At 34.7% G+C, this 20,705-nt stretch overlaps 1 protein-coding gene across 1 annotated transcript; it reads left to right on the top strand.

The window, feature by feature from the left end:
- Positions 1-5,979: 5,979 nt before the first annotated feature.
- On the top strand, positions 5,980-20,220 carry LOC143919347 (arf-GAP with dual PH domain-containing protein 1-like). Its single transcript, XM_077441622.1, has 6 exons — positions 5,980-6,116; positions 15,935-16,160; positions 17,479-17,829; positions 17,901-18,136; positions 18,214-18,405; positions 20,127-20,220. Exons 1-6 carry the CDS (start codon positions 6,035-6,037, stop codon positions 20,189-20,191), a joined length of 1,152 nt encoding a protein of 383 aa, XP_077297748.1. The 5' UTR covers positions 5,980-6,034; the 3' UTR covers positions 20,192-20,220.
- Positions 20,221-20,705: the final 485 nt, after the last annotated feature.

The following is a 20,705-nucleotide window of genomic DNA, read 5'->3' on the forward strand; positions in this document are numbered from 1 at the left end:
ACCCCCTGGAGTATTTTCGGTGATATTTTATCCTTGTTTTTACATAGGCTTAACAGTGATCGATAACGGTGATACTCATATTTTATGAAATGTAGGAGAAACTTAAGGTCGTACAAATTAACAATGAACTGGGGACGCCCTTCCTTGGCTGGAGCCACGAAGACGTGCCATAAAGTTCCTTTCAGTGTTTTTTCGCCTTAAAAGTGCAGACACACATAGTGGTATGCGGCAATATTTTAGATGGTTTTGCTCATACAAAAATAACGTTAGCACGCCTTCTACACGCCACTGCAATCCTTCCTAAAACTCAGCCTCTGAAGTGTTTCTGAAGGTTTGACAATGGTTGATTTCCATATTTGAAGAAATTTAGGAGAAACTTGTCGAAATAATAAGATTTTACGAATTAACAATGACATAAAGACGCGCCTATCACAGCCCGAGTCCAACTAAGGCATTCCATGCCGCACTTTTGAGTGTGCTGTTACCATAAAGCATTGATTTGTAGCTAGATTGTGTATGATGTGCCAGGAATGTAATCATGGTCCATTATCAAGTAATTTAAACTTGTACTCTAAGATTTGGAAAACACAATTGATGCAAACATTAACATTTAATGAATGAAGAAGTTTTTTACAATTTTGATAAGAATTCAAATCAAATCAAATACATATGTATGTCTAATCAGCTGACATAAGATAGCGAATTATTAAATAGACGTTTTGGTCTATTTAATAATTCGCTATTCGTTTCGACTATTTTGACCGACTGATCGTTGTTTTGGTAAAACTAGTCATGCAAATTTGCGTAGATACAATAATATTATTTACATATGTATGTATGTACGCACTTTTATATTTTGCTTGGACAATCGTGGCCAGTCATATGCATTCATCAAAAATCATTTAGTAAATTGACAGCAAATTGGATTACGTCTTTTTCGTCAACAACACATGCGTCATGCGTAAAAACTAAATTTTTCTTCGCATCGATAGCGTACACTTGTCTCTTTCGCGCACGCACTCGACTAACGTGAGTGTGAAAGAGATGGAAGACTCAATCAGTGACGTGTAAACCTTTCAATTTATTGGTATTTTGGTGATAAATTTTCCCACACGTATAATTATTGTTATGTATTTAGAATGAAAGCCGATTCAATAAAAATATCCTGCTGATGTAAAATTGTAAAATAAAACATGTTATTTCTTATCTAATGTGTTTATATTATAATTTATCAAATTGTTGCTCACAATATATGTATACTTAACCTTCAGAATTATGTTGATTCAGGATTGTATAGTCAGTATGAATGTAGATAGATCCAGATTGGACGATTTATCTGTAGGTTTAGATTTAAACGTGTTTTTTTTCGCTTTTAATGGCGAAAAAATTCTATTCTCAAAAATGAATGGTAGACCACAAATTACAATAAAATGATAATTTTGTTTATCAAAGAAAATTAAGTTGCGATCTCTTTTTTATACGTATGTACATAAAGAGGCCAAGACATATATGTTACAGTGAAAGCATATTTCAAGTGAAAATATATTTTCAACAATTCAAGCAGTGAAAATTTATCAAACAATGAATTTTATGAATGTTTAACTCTATAAATTTAACCCTAACAACCCAATCTTAAAATAATAGGGTCAACCCTTACTTAACCTAACCTATCCTAACCCTTAAATAGTACTAACCCTAACAATCTAATCTTAAATTAATAAAACCAACTTTGAAAATGTAACTGGTTATGATTTCACTGAAACGTCAGTGAAAGTATATTTTCAATTGAAATATAATTTCACTGTGACAAATACATTTTAATATGTTCAAATAAATCATCTTCGGAATTTGATTTCAATACAAGTTGCTATGTTTCAGGTGAGCCATTTTGAATACGTCGATAATTGAAAGTAGACTGTTATTAATAGAGATAGAACCGGAAGCGTGCTTTTTCTAGGAAACAGGGCGTTATTTTTAATTAATAATATTGCGCAAACCGTAATATTATTAATTAAAAATAATAATCAAAAAGTGTAGAGTAGGTTATTTTTTTATGACTCTGACTCCGCTTGAAATGCTCCGACTCCGACTCCACAGCCCTGGAATAAAGTTGAACTTAAAACTCGACTCACAAAGTATAATAAGCAACTTTTTACTCACTATAATTTTCTACCTTGTTTTATTTGTAAAGAAATTCGGAGAAATTTCGCAATCTTTTGCACGTATTGATAGATAGTTAAATGTTGCACTAGTCCATCCTCTGCCTACATTTTCTAGTATCATTTTGTCAATTTTTATCTCAAAACAGTTTTTTTTTAACCTATTATCTAGTAATAATATTCATGAAAGACAACAGTTCTTTTAAGTGTTACAATGTATACTAAAAGTACATTTTTTCACGGTTAAACAACATATGTATTTAATAACAATTAAAAGGGATGATATTGCAGCTTTAGTCATGATTATGTGGAAAGAAGAATTACACAATAGATTAATGGTCATCATTTAAAATTGTATTTACGTACGCTATTTTACAGAAACAGATAAATAAATCGTTCTAGTAACTATATTCAAAATGTATTGTTATCGTGGCTTATCAATAACACTGACATGTATCACAGTAGACATGTGTCATATATGGACCATGATTTTATCTTACAATTCAAAATAAAAAATAATAACCAATTCCATACGTTATACGTACTCGTATTAATTTTCACTTTTATACAGTGCGAGTACCCAAACCTTCCGTTGTGAAATAAGAATGATTTATGGTTTTGCAATATGTTCATATTGTGTTTTTAGCACCCCTCCAGACTTGGCGTTTTGCGTACTAATTTTGCACAAAAAACCCATTTTGATTGAGTCATAAGCTTTTACGCACCATCCCCAACACGCCACCGAAACTGAGTCATGGGTTTTTAGCACCCCATTTCGTTGCGAGATTGAAATCAAATATTAAAATAATAACTCGAGAATTTGTTTATATCTGGTTATTTTATCGTTTACTCGGTTTTACGGTTTGACTTCATTCTATGCTTCTCAAGATGTTAAAACTTCAGTGAGATGTAGGTATGTATTAAAAAGTTAGTTAAACAGTACAAAAGAGAGCTAGGAATATAGGTAGACTGAAACATAAATCATACGAAAGTATTCGAATTCCACGTATTGACTGATTTTCATATGAACAAAATTTCATCTGCAGCGCATCCAGCTTAGGATTATCATTATATTGTTCTGGTTCGCTACGTTTTCAATATCAAACTCTAAATATAACATAAATTAACTACATATACTTGCACTTTTAGAAGGTTGAATGTAATTATTCTTATTTTTTGTAAAATTTAATGGATGCAAAAAAAGTATTGAATGTGTTCACTTGAAATAAATATAAATTATCAATAAGACTTGGGCAAAAAACAAATGAAAAGTGATAGTGGACCAGGTTTGTAGATGTAGATAGATGAGGGATATAATAGGTCATTAGGGCAATGACAAATAAGAATACACATTCCAACAGGGCTGAATGCAAAACAGCAAAAAAAAAGATGTTTTATTAAGATCACAATAGCCAAAACGCCTCAAAAGCATACTGCTCTAATCAACGTCCGCTGTCTAATAATAAGTACATACTCAATTATTAGGTAACTAGATTTTAGAATAATCGAGGAACACAGGTGGAAGATGGACGTGAACGGATGAATTAAGAAAAGTACTTCAAATTCAATATGGAAAGTCATCCAACTCTGAATTCGTTGGTCTTTTGTCGTGTACCTTGAGGGTGAAATCACACAAGGAAAAACGGCACGTCGTGTGCATGGCTCCCCGCTGTGGGTTGTCTCCTACATTTCTTCAATTATGGGATACACTGTTATCGATATTTGTCAAGCAAGGATAAAAACAATGATACAATTTTAGCGAAAACACTCCGAAGGGCTATTTTGGGGTGGGAAATGCTGAGCGTTCCATGACGATGTGAAACGCACGGCCCATTTTGTTCGCTTGTTTAAAAGTATCAAAAAAAATACGTGCCACGTGCATCGCTGTGTGTTTACGACCTAAGAGTGCATGGTAAAAGCTATTTAAATGTCAAATCTGTATTTTAAAATATTGTATGTAGGTACTGATATATAACAAAGTGCACTTTGGTACATACTACATACGGAAACGAGTTGCACATACGATAGTCTCGGATGAAAGTGAGAGTGTCACACTTATCTGGTTTTAGTTTGACGGGCGCCAACAATTTTACGCCTTGTCGATAGTAAAACATAACAAAAAGCTAAAAAAAAAAACAAGATACACTGGAAAGTAACTATCCTGTTTACATTTTTGTTTATAATCACTACAATTTTGGCTACGTATGAATATTGAAGAATAGATTTGATACTTCCGTTCTAAATTTAGCCTAATCTATTCCAACACTTGTTTGGTTTGATTAGCGATTACTACTATCAACATTTTCGTCTGTTTCTATCTGCAGTCATGGAGTTCCTGGTTAATTGAAAGACTGCTGTAATGATAGCAGTGCTATTCAACTCTAATATTATAAAAATTAAAAATAAATATATCATTTTTATTTTTTTTCTATGTATATGATTCATTTACATATAATATATCTATCTATATGTGTATGTATGTACATATATTATCGTAGACCCTCTTTAACTTGTATCCCAACTGATGAGATTTTTGCTTAAAGCACAATACAATCGGTCAGATGGTTCGAGCAAAAACTTAGTCCGTAGCTGGACATTTTTTATATACATATGTACAATTTGAAACGACGAAGCACCGTTTTTTTACAAACCTCCTCTACGTTTTTTATCGATATGATTTCAAAGTCGCATCTTTATTCGACAAAAAATTCTAATAAAACCAATCCGGGAAATCAGTGACTCGATGGATCGCTCGTAGGATTGCTTGCTACAATAATTACCGTAGCATGCAATTTATCACTCGATAAATTGCTTCGATGGTAGTCAAAACTGGATTCAAAACCAGGGTTTTTTTTAAGAATATTTTTTAATACTTCAATAACTAAAAATTTCAAGGAAAATTATAAAATCACCGATGCACATTTATGAAAATAAAAAACCGATTTCAATGTTTATAAAGAGGCCCGTAACAAGAAGGTCGCTGGCCGTCCAAACTGCAACGTACAAATTGTCAATGCCACCCTCTTACATTTTTTTTTAATTTCGGGGAAAAAATGAATTAATTTTTTTAATAGAATTATACTAAGTGATTAGGAAACATTTTAAAGTTTCAACATTCAATTGATTTTTTTCATTGGAATTAATATTGTTCATAATAAAAAAAACGAGTAGTTCAGCAGGTGAATTTATTCCCGGTAGAAATAATATGTTTGTAGGAGACATCATTTTCGCAAAAGATTTTTAGAATTTCAATCCATCTATTAGATTAAGTGTACTCGAAACTTACCAGGAAAGTTACCCAAAAAACTAGTACTGTACTCAGAGACGCCAAGAAAAAATCCAAGCCCTGTTGTAACTACGAACTCACTCCGTTTTTTTGTCATTACATATACGTAAGACAATTTTAATTGCATCGGCTTTTATCCTGTTTATAAGCTTGTCAGACCTGACTGTACTGGTAAACAAATACGAATAGTCACATTACCTTTATAGCAGGTTGAGCAGCCCTGTCCAAAGGTATTTCCAACTCTAAAAAACAAACACCCAAGGCCATATCCAATCATTGCATGCGTACTATCGTGCATCAACAAAGCCATTTCATCGCAATCGCCAAATCTGCATTCGAAAAAAAACAAACGAGCAAAAGTGCGTGCGGGAAAAGTGTGGTGTATGGCGTGCACAGGGTTAAAAAAAAACAACACAGTGTATGGGGGGAAGAAACGGGAAGCGGGGTGAAGTGGAGAGGAGTGGAGTAGGGAGAGGCGGGAGGGGAAGTAGAAATGTAGAAACTTAGGAAAGTGGTGGTGGTGGCGGTAGTGGTGGTGGCGGTAGTGGGAAATGAGCATCAGACAGTGGCGTGCGCGCCGCGGTCGGAGATGGTCGATCGCAACGAGCGGTTGCTACTAGAGCTACTCTCCAAGCCGGGCAACAACAAATGCGCCGATTGCAACAAATCCCGTGAGCAAAAACATTCGTCAATCGCCCGCCAATCACAACGATCCTTCGGGCGAGTTCCGGTCTCTCGTATCCGGTGTCGCGTGCGCTTGTTTACGAGTCCGGCCGCCATTCACGAGGCTCGCCCGCGCCGTCACAACAAACAGCGCCACTCCCGTTTAGGTTATGTCTCCCGCCGGCCGACTCTCGACCTTATGACCCCGCGCATACGGACCGCAATCGTTCGCCCGGCTCTTGATAAATTTGGCGACGCTGCGGGAGAGCGCTGCGACCGTTGCTCTCGACATAGTAAATGCGTAGACGGTCATTCATAGAATGCGAACTCGACTCTGATTGGCCGAGCGCGCGCGATCCGCTCGCTGATTGGTCCGAAAGTTGTTCAATTTTTTTTATTACTTTTTATTAATAACAATATACATATACAAATTGACGCGCAGTTGCGTCGTTCGCGCAAAACAAATTGTGTCTACATTGTGTTGTGCAAATTTGTTTACCTGGCGCTTTCGTACCTGTCAAAATTTAATCGATGTCGATCGGTTTGGACCTGAACGAAGATCGCCCGTTGGAGACGTGCGAGTGACAGTTAATTCAGCCGTAAAGCGACCGATAACGTCCATGTCTTGGGGTTGAATTTAAGTTGGGATAGTGCCCAACATAATTAAACGATAACTTAGGGTGAAAACACACTGAATGGTACATGGTGCGCGTTTTTTTTATATACTTTTAAGTATGTGAAAAAAACGCGGCACGCCTAGCCCATATACATGGTACACAGTCCCAAAAATCACCCCCTGGAGTGTTTCGATGATATTTTATCCATGTATTTATCCTAGTTTGATAGTGGTTGATAACGGGGAATCCCATATTTGAAGAAATGTAGGAGAAACTTGTCGGTTGCATATGGATATGCATACACGCGTAACCCCCCCAAACATATGCACTCTGCACGTGCAACTACACCCGAATTCGGGAAAACCCACTGTTTACGGTCACGGCGGCAAGCCAAGGACGTGATGTCCCATACCACTCAGTGTGTTTTTATCCTTAATATTGTGCAAAAATAATCTGTATATTTTTTCTATAAGACTTATTTAATATTTGGAACATTTTGCCACTTATATTATTTTCCATAACTTGCTTTATAATAAAACACGCTTACAGTGGCGTCGCTAGGCTCGTGCGGTCTGCACCGGGTGACACCAAATTGTTCAATTTGAAAAACGCTGATTCGACATAATCGTATGACAGTCCTCGAGCGGCTACACACCTCATTGCAATTTCTGTATATATACAGCTTTCTGTATTTATACAGCTACCGTGAAATCTGTCTGGTGCAGCTATATATATAATATCAAATATGAGCCATACTTGACTTTTGTTTGAATTCCTGAGAAATCAGTGTATGTACCTATCTAAAGGTAAGAAAATTAACTGATTCAGTCAGACGGAGACGCAATCCAGATATAACGTGTGAACTTACCTTCTCTTTTGGCGCTTCTCTCGTAAGTCATAGCAATTAACGAATATTAATAATTATTAAAAAATATTTTCTAGATGACGCCAATAACACTTACACATTATAAAGGTTATAAATAAGATAACAAGCGTGTTGTATAGCTATCACTAAATATAATAAAATCAACGTTTTTTTCCCACGTTTATCAAAAGATAAATATTTAACACAAATAAGTAATTTATGCACCCTATTTTTAAAAGTTTTTTAGACTTCTAAAAAAAAAAAATCAGTATCACCTATTATTACTTTATTTACATGCTATCAGTAAACTCAATAACACTGTTTGCTCAAAACCAGATATTTTAAGATTGACCATTTTAGAACCGAGTCGTAGATATGAATGATGATAAACATGCGCGTACATACTATCATTAACGTAATCAAAAAAGTCTCTACATTACAGTATCTTAATATACAATTATTTCAAAATAGAATTATCAATCAAATAACAGTAGATGAAATATAAATTTATTTATAAAGTTGCACATAAATGATACAATTCGCAGCAAAAGTACCACCGAATAAATATATTAAGCCGAAATCGATGCCCAATATGTTGCAATTTGTAATATTTCCTTTGATACTGTTTAAAAATGCGCATAATTTCAGAAGTTCCGATATTTCGTTTTCGTCTGCGGTTTAAATAAACAAGAAATCAAGCTTAATTCGTCATTTTTTTAATACTAAATTTAAACTCTCACCCGTATTCGGTTCCAGCAGTCGCTTACTAGCGATGATTCTCGAGCTATTTATCAAGTATTTCAACAGTTCGCCGGTCACACACGGTATGATGAAAATCCATAGGAAGTGGATAAGATTCAACACTTCATATACACTTATCGACTAAAATAGTTACATTTATTCTCGTTATGTAGTGAATATGTACATAAATAAAATTCTCGAATCATATTGTTCCCTCACCTGTTCAATATAATATAGTGTAATCCTGTCTCCAAATATTACAATTATACTGTGTAGCATTGCATGAGGTGACAAGATGAGCTGTGAACATTGAAAATAAATTCTTAATTATTAAAACAATTAGAAAATGCTGGAATTAAAATAATCACATAGACCGATTACGGTCCGACGGTTCACATTGTATGGTGAATTGAGTCCATTGGTCCAATCGTGTTAAGATTTAAAATCACCTTAATGGCCTCACTTTAGTTACATAGCATATTAAGGTGATGGTTCACTTATAAAGCCATCAGATCGTATATGAATATATGTATGTATATCATGATGGACTCATTCCATCAGCTGATTGCTAATAATCTGTTAACCGTCGTTACATATGCAATGATATATCATTATATAATACACGTGCTGGAAATCTATCATCGGGTCTTTAAAATACAGTAGATACATATATGAGATGGACTCATTCTATCAGCTGGTTTTGATTCTATGTATACATTGTATATGCATTTCTCATTACATTATGGATATATTTTTATTTTATTTTATTTCATTTCATAGAACATGAACACTCGCCTTTACAGATCGCTCCAAAGCAACAAGTGCACTTATAAAGATGCAATACTATCGAGTGTATTTTCAGTTGCAATATATTCAAACTGGCGTTTTAGGTCATTCATATTCGAACACAATTCAACTAGTGAATTATATCTCTACAAGTGCAAATGCACTTTCAACAATGTGCGCCAGTTGTAATGTAACAGTTGAGTTTTGACAGCTCTGATGTTTTTACGAATGCTTTAAAATTCAATAATGCGTTAATATTTGCTAGGTATTACAAATAAAGGCAATGAGTACAAAAATGTGACTTTCCTACCCAATTTACTAGTCGAGTGACGTTTTTTTGACGTCACCTAACTTCTAACTCCATCTAATGTGGTACAAATTTATAATTGACCTGTATTTTCTGTTATAATATAGTTTGACCAGTTGGAATGTACATAATTCGCCATATGAATCAACTATCGTGGGTTAGACGCAATATATTCCAACGTGTAAACGGATTATTTCGCACTGGAGTTCTCCTTATGATTTTTCACGTGGGTAAATCTCGATGGATGGAATTTTCGGGTGCCAGATGTTCCGTGATCGAGATTTTAGTGACGTGCGCGAGATCGTTTTGTGCGGAATAATCACCAAACCATTCCAACTAGTCAAAATATATTACAACTGAAAATACACTATTACGCTAGTTGGAACTAGGTTAGATGGAATACATTCCAACTTGTCCAAATATACTACAACTGTAAGATTTTTTATTTTTATTACATTTTTATACCAGGAAGGTCTTACAGGTAAACCCCAAATGCACCTTCCTGGCCAATTGCAAACAATACAGCATTTTTATTATACACAAGTCGCTGAATTACGAGACACTGAAAACTCGCAAATTAACGAGACATCTATGAATTGTACATAAATTTTATTGTATATTAATCATAATCAAATAGTGGTGACATAGTAGGTAAGAAGGACTTTAGCCAATTTTTAATCGGGAACCTTTTCAACAATGAAATCAGAAAATTGGCAAACTCTGATAGGAAAAGATCGACCTGGAGTCACAAATATCCAGGTCTGACCAGCAGCACTTCAGATATAATCAGAAAAATTCTTTTCAATCGAGGTCAGCTCATGGGATCGAACCCGGCGCCTCTCGGTGTTAGGCAGAAGCTTAACGACCGAGCTATGCTGATGGCTACACTTCAACTGTAACATATACATACAGTTAGTTAGCCCAAATGCTATATTTTGTATGCCAGCGACTCACAGGTGAGTCGCGTCGATTTCTCTTTCGAAACATAAACCCTGATTGGACTCAATTCAGTATATGACATGTCTATAATAAGGTCTGACTTGAATTAAATTATAATTGTAATACATATGTACTTACCAGTGTGTTAAAAATGGAATATGTCATGTGAATATTTTGTACGATTACAATATAAATCTTGCAAATTTCTTTTGATGTTAATTGAATATTGTCATTCTCACGTACGTTTCTGTATTTGTGTGCTTTTAATATTTTATTCAAATCATAAATATGCGATATGTTTGCCGCACAGAATAGAGCATATTGAAGGTGCAATAGATCTACATACAAGACTTGAAAATAAAACCAAAACAACCAATGTGTAATCATGCGCCAATGCTGAATAACGTTCCATAAATTGAACAAGATGGATGGCAGCAACGTTATGCAATATATTGTTTTCAATACGGTATTGGAACGACTTTCAGGCAACTTGCCTTCTATTTTGTCTAAATTTTTGATCACATCTAAAACGCCGCCTGTCCTATTGAAAGTAGGCAAAACTATTGATAGCGTGAAAATCACACAATATTCTATGATCAGTATAAAACTTAATGAAGCACGCAACGACACTATTGAGGAAAATCTCAAGATTGCTCTTTTCAAATTCCACAAAGATAATGCTGACCGAATGAAAGCTCTAACTTTTGCTACGGTATTCGGTTCTGAGACGATTCTATTATTTTCACAGTAAAATCTCATCCCTATCCAATCGAACAGACGAGGAAAAATTTCAAATCTCTTCAACGTTGTTGTATTTTTTAATGTATAACCCATCTTAGCGATTCCGAGTCTAATAAGAGCGTAGTATTTTGGATAATCGATACTTTAGTCTGGGCTTTCATATTACTAGAGTCAACACGAATCAATTATGAATCGTTTAATTTGTCAGTTGAATTTGTTTCAATGTAAAATATTCACGACCAGTTGATTGATTTGTTTTTACAGTGCATTTGTCACGTCTTTGGATGCACGGTGAACTTAAGTCTTGTTTACGATGTTTGACGTCGCATTTGTGTCTGAATATTAACTTCAAATGCGCATCTTCTCTAACTATTTTCATCTGCTGTGTTTGATATGTGATAATTTTGTTGATTGAAGATTGCATACAGTTTGTTTTCAGCTGCGTTGTGGGCTTTCGCTATGACCGTTGTTGTTTTACCGATGCGACAGTGAGTCGTCATATTTGTGTAACTTTTTTGAAAATTTTCAATCTGATTAGAATTTGTTGTTGTTTTATCAAATTTTAAAAATAAATTATGCGATTGTGACCTTTTTACAAAAATACCAAATCATATATGTATGCATATTTATCATACATATGTATAAATATTGAAACTTTCGGATATGAATTTGCAATTGTGTAAATGGGAATTCCCTTGGTTTGATTCACGTTTGAAGTTTCCGAATATATACTATGACGTGTTTGGTTTAGGATTTTTTTTTTTCATTTGAACGGTTCATTCAAACGGAAAGTAATCTGGGGCCAAGTTTTTTTATTTATTAATTTTTTTTACATATATACCAGGAAGGCCTTACAGGTTAACCCCAATGCGCCTTCCTGGCCAATTACAAACATTACAAAACAATTACGAGACACTGAAAAACTCGCAAATTAACGAGACATCTATTAATTGTACATAAATTTTATTGTACATTAATCATACTCAAATAGTGGTGACATAGTGGGTAGGAAGGATTTTTAGCCAATTTTAAACGGGAACCGTTTCAACAATGAAATCAGAGAAAACTCTGCAAACTCTGATAGGAAACGATCGACCTGGAGTCACAAATATCTAAGTCTGACCAGCAGCACCGCAGATGTACTCAGAAAAATTATTTTTCAATCGAGGTCAGCTCATGGGATCGAACCCGGCGCCCCTCGGTGTTGAGTAGAAACTTAACGAGCGAGCTATGCTGCTGGCTTAAAAAAATTTAAACTTTCTATTGGCTTAAAAAATTTAAAACGATTAACCTTTTGAATGCTGACCAACGCCGATCGGCGTTTTGCTGACGAGGCCATAGGTCTGCAAAACGCCGATAACGTTGTAAATTTAGAATGAACAAAGTAAACAAGAACACTACCTGCTAATGAGTCTTTAAACGTAGCATTTGAAAAAAAATGCATTGAACATGGTTCGTGTAATCCGTGTCATTCATTTGTCAACGCTTATAAAGACTCACTTACACCGTAATTTCTGGATTTATAACCATAGCAGAATTACCCAATGGAAATCACTAACTGCTGAGTACTTTAGATTGTGAGCATTACATTTTAACAACAATGAATAAGATGGAACTAGTTTTGGGAAAATGCATTCATTAATGGACTTCTTTTGTTTATTTTATATTGTTGCAAGATATATTAGAGAGTCTAAACACACCTTTACAAAACTCGAAATCCTCGGCGGTAGTTATCTAGGGTTTGTTTGGAAATTTTCACCGTGGTGGGCTTTCAACAGAAAAGACGTCAGCACTCAGAGGGTTAAGAATTATAATATGGATAAAAAATTTCATATTAATTTTGATTCTCATTGGAAAATCTGGACAAATACTGGAACCGATCCAAGTTTTATAAATTCTGCTTTATATTAGTCGAAAAATCAACTCTTGCCAATTTAGTTTTCCACGAAAATATTGTTGAAAACATCTTCATATAGGTTTTGACTCATTTTTTTTGACTATCCGATTCAATATGATCGACTATCAACCGATAGAATGAGTCCAATGAGTTAACATGTTTTCCAATTTGAAGAATTCTATGCAGTGGCGTTAATTCTATGATTAATATGGTTAAATTTTTTAATTCTATGATTAATATGGTTAAATTTTCTAATTCTATGATTAATATGGTTAAATTTTCTAATTATATGATTAATGTGGTTAAATTATTATTCGCTAATTCGATGATTAATATGGTTAAATTTTCTTTGGAAATTTTTTTTTCTGTTTTAAAACGGGCAGCTCTGATTCAAACGAAAACTTTCAAATCTTAAACGAAAATTATGTAAATATGTACATAGAAATCAGAAAATATTCAATTTATTTTAGAAAAATATGTTTTTATTTAATGAATTTATAATCCAGCTCAGTGGTTAGTGTATAATACTATCAACCGAGGTATCATGGGTTCAATCTCCGACCCGGTGCTGTTGTCCAGACCTTGATCGTTTATTATTAGAGTTTGCCTTTTTATCTGATTTTATTGTTGAAACGATTCCAAATGAATTGGCAACCTATCCTCATGTGTCGCCATTATTTGAATATAATTTCAAATCTAATATATAATTTCGAAAGAGACTTTGTATTCAACTATTGTTGGTTCGTAGAAAAACAAATGAATGTTCAAATAAATTTAAATAAAATAAAACTATTCAAATAAATTTAATAACATTTTTACTATTATATTGGCCGTGTTTAAGCGGTTTATATTACAAATACCGAGCGAAGCCGGGTAAAAACACTAGTTTATAATAAAAATGTTATGAATTTATATAAAGTACATACATACAAATTTGGCCATAAGTGTCGCCTCAGGGCAAACCCCGTAATCTTCTATATATGTATATATAAATAAAATTGAATGTCTGTGTGTGTCTCGAATAGTCTCCTAAACCACTGAACCGATTACGATGGAACTTTCAGCATTTGTTGTATGCATGTCCGGGAAGATTACTGTGAAAAAGGCCGGTAAAAAACGGGAAAAAACCTCAATAATAATATTTTTAATCACGATTTCAGTGACGCGAAAGTAAAGCTATCCCGCCTTCAACGCATCACGCCGCGAGTGTGACAATAATCGCGCCACGCCTACCTCGCACTCGAATCTACTGACCATTCAGGGCTGTACCACAAACACACAGCGGATGGCCCATGTCAAAAAATATATATAAAAGAAAATATTGCACGCGTTATTGTGGCATTGCAATGCATGCCGGGTTCAGCTAGTGCTACATATAAATTAAAAAAAAAAAAACAATATAAACATGTATCAACTTCTAGATCAAGTTCATTGAGAAGCAACGAATCAAAGTTTAGAACGATAAACTTGAAAGGTATCAGTTGTATGTATGTGTAATAATATTCTTATAAATAATACGTGTATTTACATATTTTTAATTAGTTCTCTTTTCATTCATAATCACTTTATTTATATCGCAGATTTTAATTGACAAATTCTTGCCGAGAGTTCGAGCGCACTTTGTGAAAAATGCAACATAGATAGTATGCAAATTTTGATTAGCGTCTCCGTTAAAGGTGAACTTTAAAAACGCAGATGCGATAAGGAGTCTCTGAATGTCAACACGCTTAATTATGTATAATACTGCTTGCGTTAACTTAAAATGTGAAAATACTTAGGCATACAACGTTGCCTGGTGCGAATATATGTAACATAAAGTGCACTAGTATGATTTCCACTTTGGCTAATTTTACCACCGTTTGTGGTCGAAAATTTCAAATGACGTCAGCTGAATTCCTTATTCGCGTCGGATGACTCAACGGACAAGTAGTTCCAGGAAGAAATTTAATTAACTGCGCGACAGGATGTTTAAAAAAACCAGAGCAATATGTTATCGTTCAATTAAAACACTTACTGTACTTAGAAGCTGACGTATCCTTTTGATATGTGTATGGAAATACCATAGAAAAATATTTTTTATTTACATTGCTAGTATGACTGATTGTTCTGAAGAAGTATGTAGTTGAATTCCGATACTTAAATTCCATTGCTTTCCAAGAAGAAAATTTTTGATTAGTTTACATGCGTATTTACTGAGAATAGATTAAGGGCGAAAACACAACGAGTAGTATTTTTTACTTTTAAACATGCGAAAAAAACGCAGCACCATATACATGGTACATAGTCCCAAATATCACCCCCTGGAGTGTTTTCGGTGATATTGTCCTTCCTTGTTTGACAGTAATCGACAGCCAGCAGCATAGCTCAGTGGATGCGTTTATGTTTAGCACCAAGAGATTATTGGGTGCGATCCTGGGCTAATCTTTAATATACTGCCGGTTAGACTGAATCCAAGTCGATCGTTTCTTATCAGATTTTGCCAATTTTTCTGATTTTCATTGAAACGATTCCTGCAAAATTGGCTTTCCCTCCCCATTTCTCTCGCGAAAGCGAGTTATTGTGTTATATCTCAGGTTTCCCTCTATAGATGTTTCTGTGGATGCTTATTGTATATAAATTCGTATTATATATAATGTTTATTGATGTATTTTATACGATGTTTGCAATGTCTGACCATAGATGTCATGTAAAAGTTTCGATATATGTAATAATTGTTTATTAAATATATATAATTTCTTAAGTCTTAATCTGTTTAGCACACTCGTTGCTTTGGAGCAATCTGTTAGGCGATTGTGCATTATTAATTGAAAAATTAAATATATGACCAAAGTAGCCGATGTTGATTCAGTGAGAGTCGTGAACAAAACTGATGCTTATTCCGGATTCAAAATGTCTCTCGAGATGGCTTCTTATTTTATTGTGATTTGTTTCAGATCCAGAATGGGCCTCTTACAATTTGGGGATCTTCATATGCACGCGGTGCGCTGGAGTGCACCGCAACATGGGAGCTCACATCAGCAAAGTGAAACACCTCAAGTTGGACCGATGGGAGGACTCGCAGCTGGAAAGGATGCAAGAAGTGGGCAATAATGCGGCGCGTGCCAAATATGAAGAACGAGTGCCACCGTGCTATAGGAGGCCGATTGAAAACGATCCTCAGTGAGATTCTTCCTGTTAAAATTAAATATATTGTTGCGTAGGTGTCCAGATGAAGGGCCACAGTCGATTCACAGCTTTTATTCAACGTTTTAGGAGGTTCACACGGAACCATTGGTCTACCGTGTGTACCTCCTTATAAGGGACAAGTTTCACAACACAGGTCTGTGAGAACTCCAACGTATCCTTTGTTCGGGCACTTACCGAGTCTCGTTAGCCTAATCCGGGGTCTCTATTGATCACCCACAAATCACCTTAAAACAGTGGATACTCTCTCATGTTCCCACGTTACAATATTATAAGAATTTTTTTATAACTGGCATTTTAATTGTATGATTGTGTATGCAAAGGTTGCTTTGTATGAGGATATTAAGTATTGCATACTTTGGTTTAAAGGTCCATTCAAACTGGCACAACACAGCCCGGCGACTGCACGTAAACAGCAGTATGAAAAATATTCTTTGGTACATTATGTATATACGGACACATTCATGTGCTCTGTAATGTGTAAGTGGAGTAGACGTAACAGCAACAGCTGAAAAAATCTATTCATATTATACAGCAGTATATGTCACAGTAACGTATCAAGCAAAACTGGTTTTCTTTGGCCACTGTGGAAATATTCACACACGACGTGACGTAATAGTAGCAAGTGCACGCATACTAACGAAAGTGCGCATGTGCATATGAATATTTTCTCAAACGTCATTGTGATAATATTGTCTGGAAGCAAGCAATATTGCGCTGTATCGTTGCACTCTGTTAATGTATGTATATGTATGCCGATTTTGCCTTGCACTTGGCCAAACCGTACTGTATAGTATGAATAGAAGTAGTCTTTTCCGTGCTCTGCTGTGCCAGGTTGTTGATTTTCAGTGATGAATAGTATAAAGATACCTAAAAAGTGATATATTTTTGAGTGTGGAAACTCGTCGCAATATTATCAATCTCAAGTAATGAAGGATCTCTCGAGATAGATATTGTTCCATTTATAAAGTCCTACCCACACTCTTCTGAAAAGATACGCAAAAGAAAAATTTACTCCATTATTAGTAAATGCGCATCTTTTCCATGAAGTGGGGATATAAAATGGAAAAAAATACAACCTTAAAAAATAATTCGTTCAGTTCTTTTCATTTTAAGGATTTTATTAATTACTCAGAATTTTTCATCGGCAACTGATCCTTTTTTTAGTAATCGATTTATGAACTTTCTCTTGCATGAAATCTTGATGTATCCCAATACTTCTTACGCTGCAAGTCTGCTTCAACCTTTGATTAGAATTGGATGATTCTTAACAATTGATTTGTATTGATTTTAGAATTTTAATCGAGCAATGGATAAGGGCGAAATACCAACGGGAAGAATTCTGCCATTCGGACAGACAAAACTATACGTCTGGCTATATGGAAGGCTTCCTCATGAAGCGCGGCAAAGAAGACAGCAAATACCACCCGAGAAAGTTCGTCTTGTCAGAAGCGGAAGACATTCTCAAATACCACGTCAAAGAGAACAAAGATCCGAAGGCCATACTGAGACTGTCAGAGCTGAACGTAGCTTTCGCCCCTCAAAAAATTGGCCACATGAACTCGTTACAACTGACGTACATCAAAGACGGCTCTACGAGGCACATCTATGTGTATCACGAAGATCCCGAAAGCATCAACAACTGGTGTGCTTATATTATACTACAGCGAGAGGTTACTAAGGTCAAATTATAAACAACTTATGAATTATTTACAGGTATATGGCGATTCGATGCGCTAAACTGCATCGGCTGCAAGTGGCTTTCCCGTCTGTGTCGGAGACCGAACTATCCGCTCATTTAACACGAGACTTTCCTAGGGAAGGCTGGCTGTGGAAGACAGGTCCTCGGCCTACCGACGCGTACAAAAAACGATGGTTCACCCTCGACAATCGGAAACTCATGTATCACGACGATCCGTTAGATGCTTATCCAAAAGGAGAAATATTTTTAGGTATGTTGAAGTTCGATTCTCTTTCTATATACATAGAATATTTTTGCAGGTTTTATTTATAATGTTTTTGTTTTTAGGTTATAATTTGGAAGGTTTTGGGGTTCGAGTGGGAGTTGTTCCCGGCTACCGAGACATGGGATACAGCTTCACGTTGCACACTCCAGAACGGGCTTTCTGTTTGAGCACTACGTGCGAGGAAGACCGTGACGGTTGGATAGCCGTCATTGATAAAGTTTTACAACGCCCCCTCACACCACAAGACTCGTCGAGTGAGTTTGCAATGTATATGTTATTCGCAGTGACCAAATTTGCAGCTATAAGTACAAATGTATGCGTCTGAACGTTCGTCAGGCCTGTCAAAGAGCAAGTGCCCCATAGATGGCTACATTATAGATAGTACAGAAACGCTCCTCCCATACACACTAGGCACGTTCGCCGACTGATTTATGCCGTGCTATTATTTTTTACAAGCTTTTTATTATCTAGTTAAATATTTGTGATCTGATTTAGAGCCACTTCCACTCTTTAGATTGCTTTGATATTTTACCTACATTGAGGTAAACTATTGTTTCCAACATGAAGCTAAAAGAGTTTAATCATTAACGAACTCATTCAAATTTATATTGGAATCTTTTGTCAAATCGCAGCGATGACAGCTAGTTATGCATACGCCACTTTCTAGTACCCCTTTACAACCCAATTATGCAGTGGTAAAAGCTACTTTTTTCACTCATTTTTCATTATACATATTTATGTTTTCCATATATACCAGGAAGGCCTTACAGATAAACCCCAATGCGCCTTCCTGGCCAATTAAAAATTACAATTCAGCATTTTTATATAAGTCACTGAATTACGAGACACTGAAAAACTCGCAAATCAATGAGACATCTATCAAATTGTACACAAACTTATTTATTGCACATTAATCAATCACAAATTATAGGTGACATATTGTATGGGAAGGATTTTAGCCATTTTTTTCCGGGAACCGTTTCAACAATGAAATCAGAGAAAATTGGCAAACTCTGATAGGAAACGATCAACCTGAAGTCACAAATCCAGGTCTGACCAACAGCAAAAATTCATTTTCACTCGAGGCCAGGCCCTGGGATCGAACCCGGCGCCTCTCGACGCTAAGCAGAAGCGTAACGACCGAGCTATACTGCTGGCTACATATGTATGGAATACTTTGAAATTCTGACTACTTTGAATTGACAAGTCTTTCTATTGTAGTCTTACTTTAATTTTTGATCATTGTGGCGCATTAGGAATTCCTGTAATGCTACAATGGTCCAAACTTTAAATAAATAAATTTTCGACGGTCTCCTACCTCATCTCATATGTAGATGAGGATTCATCAAACCAAAATTTGAGATTGTAATCTTCCACATGTGTATATGTAGCCAATTTAAAAGTTCGACTCCAAAATATTTGTCGTTTAATATATTGGAAAATAACGATGTGGCGTTGAAACAAAGTATCGGTTATTCATATGTCAAAATGATATATACGAATTTTAGCTCAAGCAAAGCTGAATACTTTCTCTATATTCACTTAATTAGTTTATATCATCGTTTGATTAAGAATTCAAAATTTGTAGTATTCAGAATTCAAAAAGTATTCAAAATTTGGCCATTGGAGATTTTTTTACAAATAAAATTTGTGTGAATTAAAAAATATATTATATCATACAAAAATATAAATGTACAATTTAAAAATATGATTATATTATAAAACAAAAGAACACCTAAAAAAATGATGATTCTTTAATATAATATTTCTACACTTAAAATATTAAAATAAGAAATAATACTTGAGCCCTTTAATAAATAAATAACAAAAAAGACTATATTGCTCACACTAACAGAAATATATTTATTTTATTCTAATGCGCAAATGATTCGTTTTAAGGAGCAAAGTTTTATTTTCTAAATGCACTTAAATTGTACCCCATAATTTTATTAATTGTATTAAATTTTGATTTCAGTTGCGGCTCGTTTAGTACGAAAGAGGACCGCCTCGAATACAATGAACATATTTTCTGCCAGGTAGAAACTCAACTTGATAACGTATTCTTCCAGTGATTCTTTAAATGTCATATATTATATCTATATATGTATATATAATTTTTTTATATATATATTTAATTTTTTTTATATATATATATATACGTATGTATAAATAGTTTAATGTGAATAAGTTGTTAATTATTATTATTATATTATGTAAAAAAAAATTGAGAAATGGAAAAAAGCAACCGTTTCGTTTCTATATTATTACAATTTGCACGGCGTATGTAGAATTTCGTAGCGGTTTAATTAAAAAATAATACGCTAGTTGTATAAAGTATTTTTATATATCATACATTACGTTATTTAAATATAGTAGCGTTGCATAAAACCATTATATACTACTACTTCTACTTGAACCGTCAGTCGGAAATAACATTTCGTATACTCGATTCATACTCAGCAATAAATTTATTTTTTTCTATATACACTCTATTGTTATTATTGTTTGGTCAATTCTGAATCCTCATTCGCATAAAATACGACGACCAAAGAGA

The sequence above is a fragment of the Arctopsyche grandis genome, chromosome 11, assembly GCF_051622035.1.
Source record: "Arctopsyche grandis isolate Sample6627 chromosome 11, ASM5162203v2, whole genome shotgun sequence".
Classification (NCBI taxonomy): Eukaryota; Metazoa; Arthropoda; class Insecta; order Trichoptera; family Hydropsychidae; genus Arctopsyche; species Arctopsyche grandis.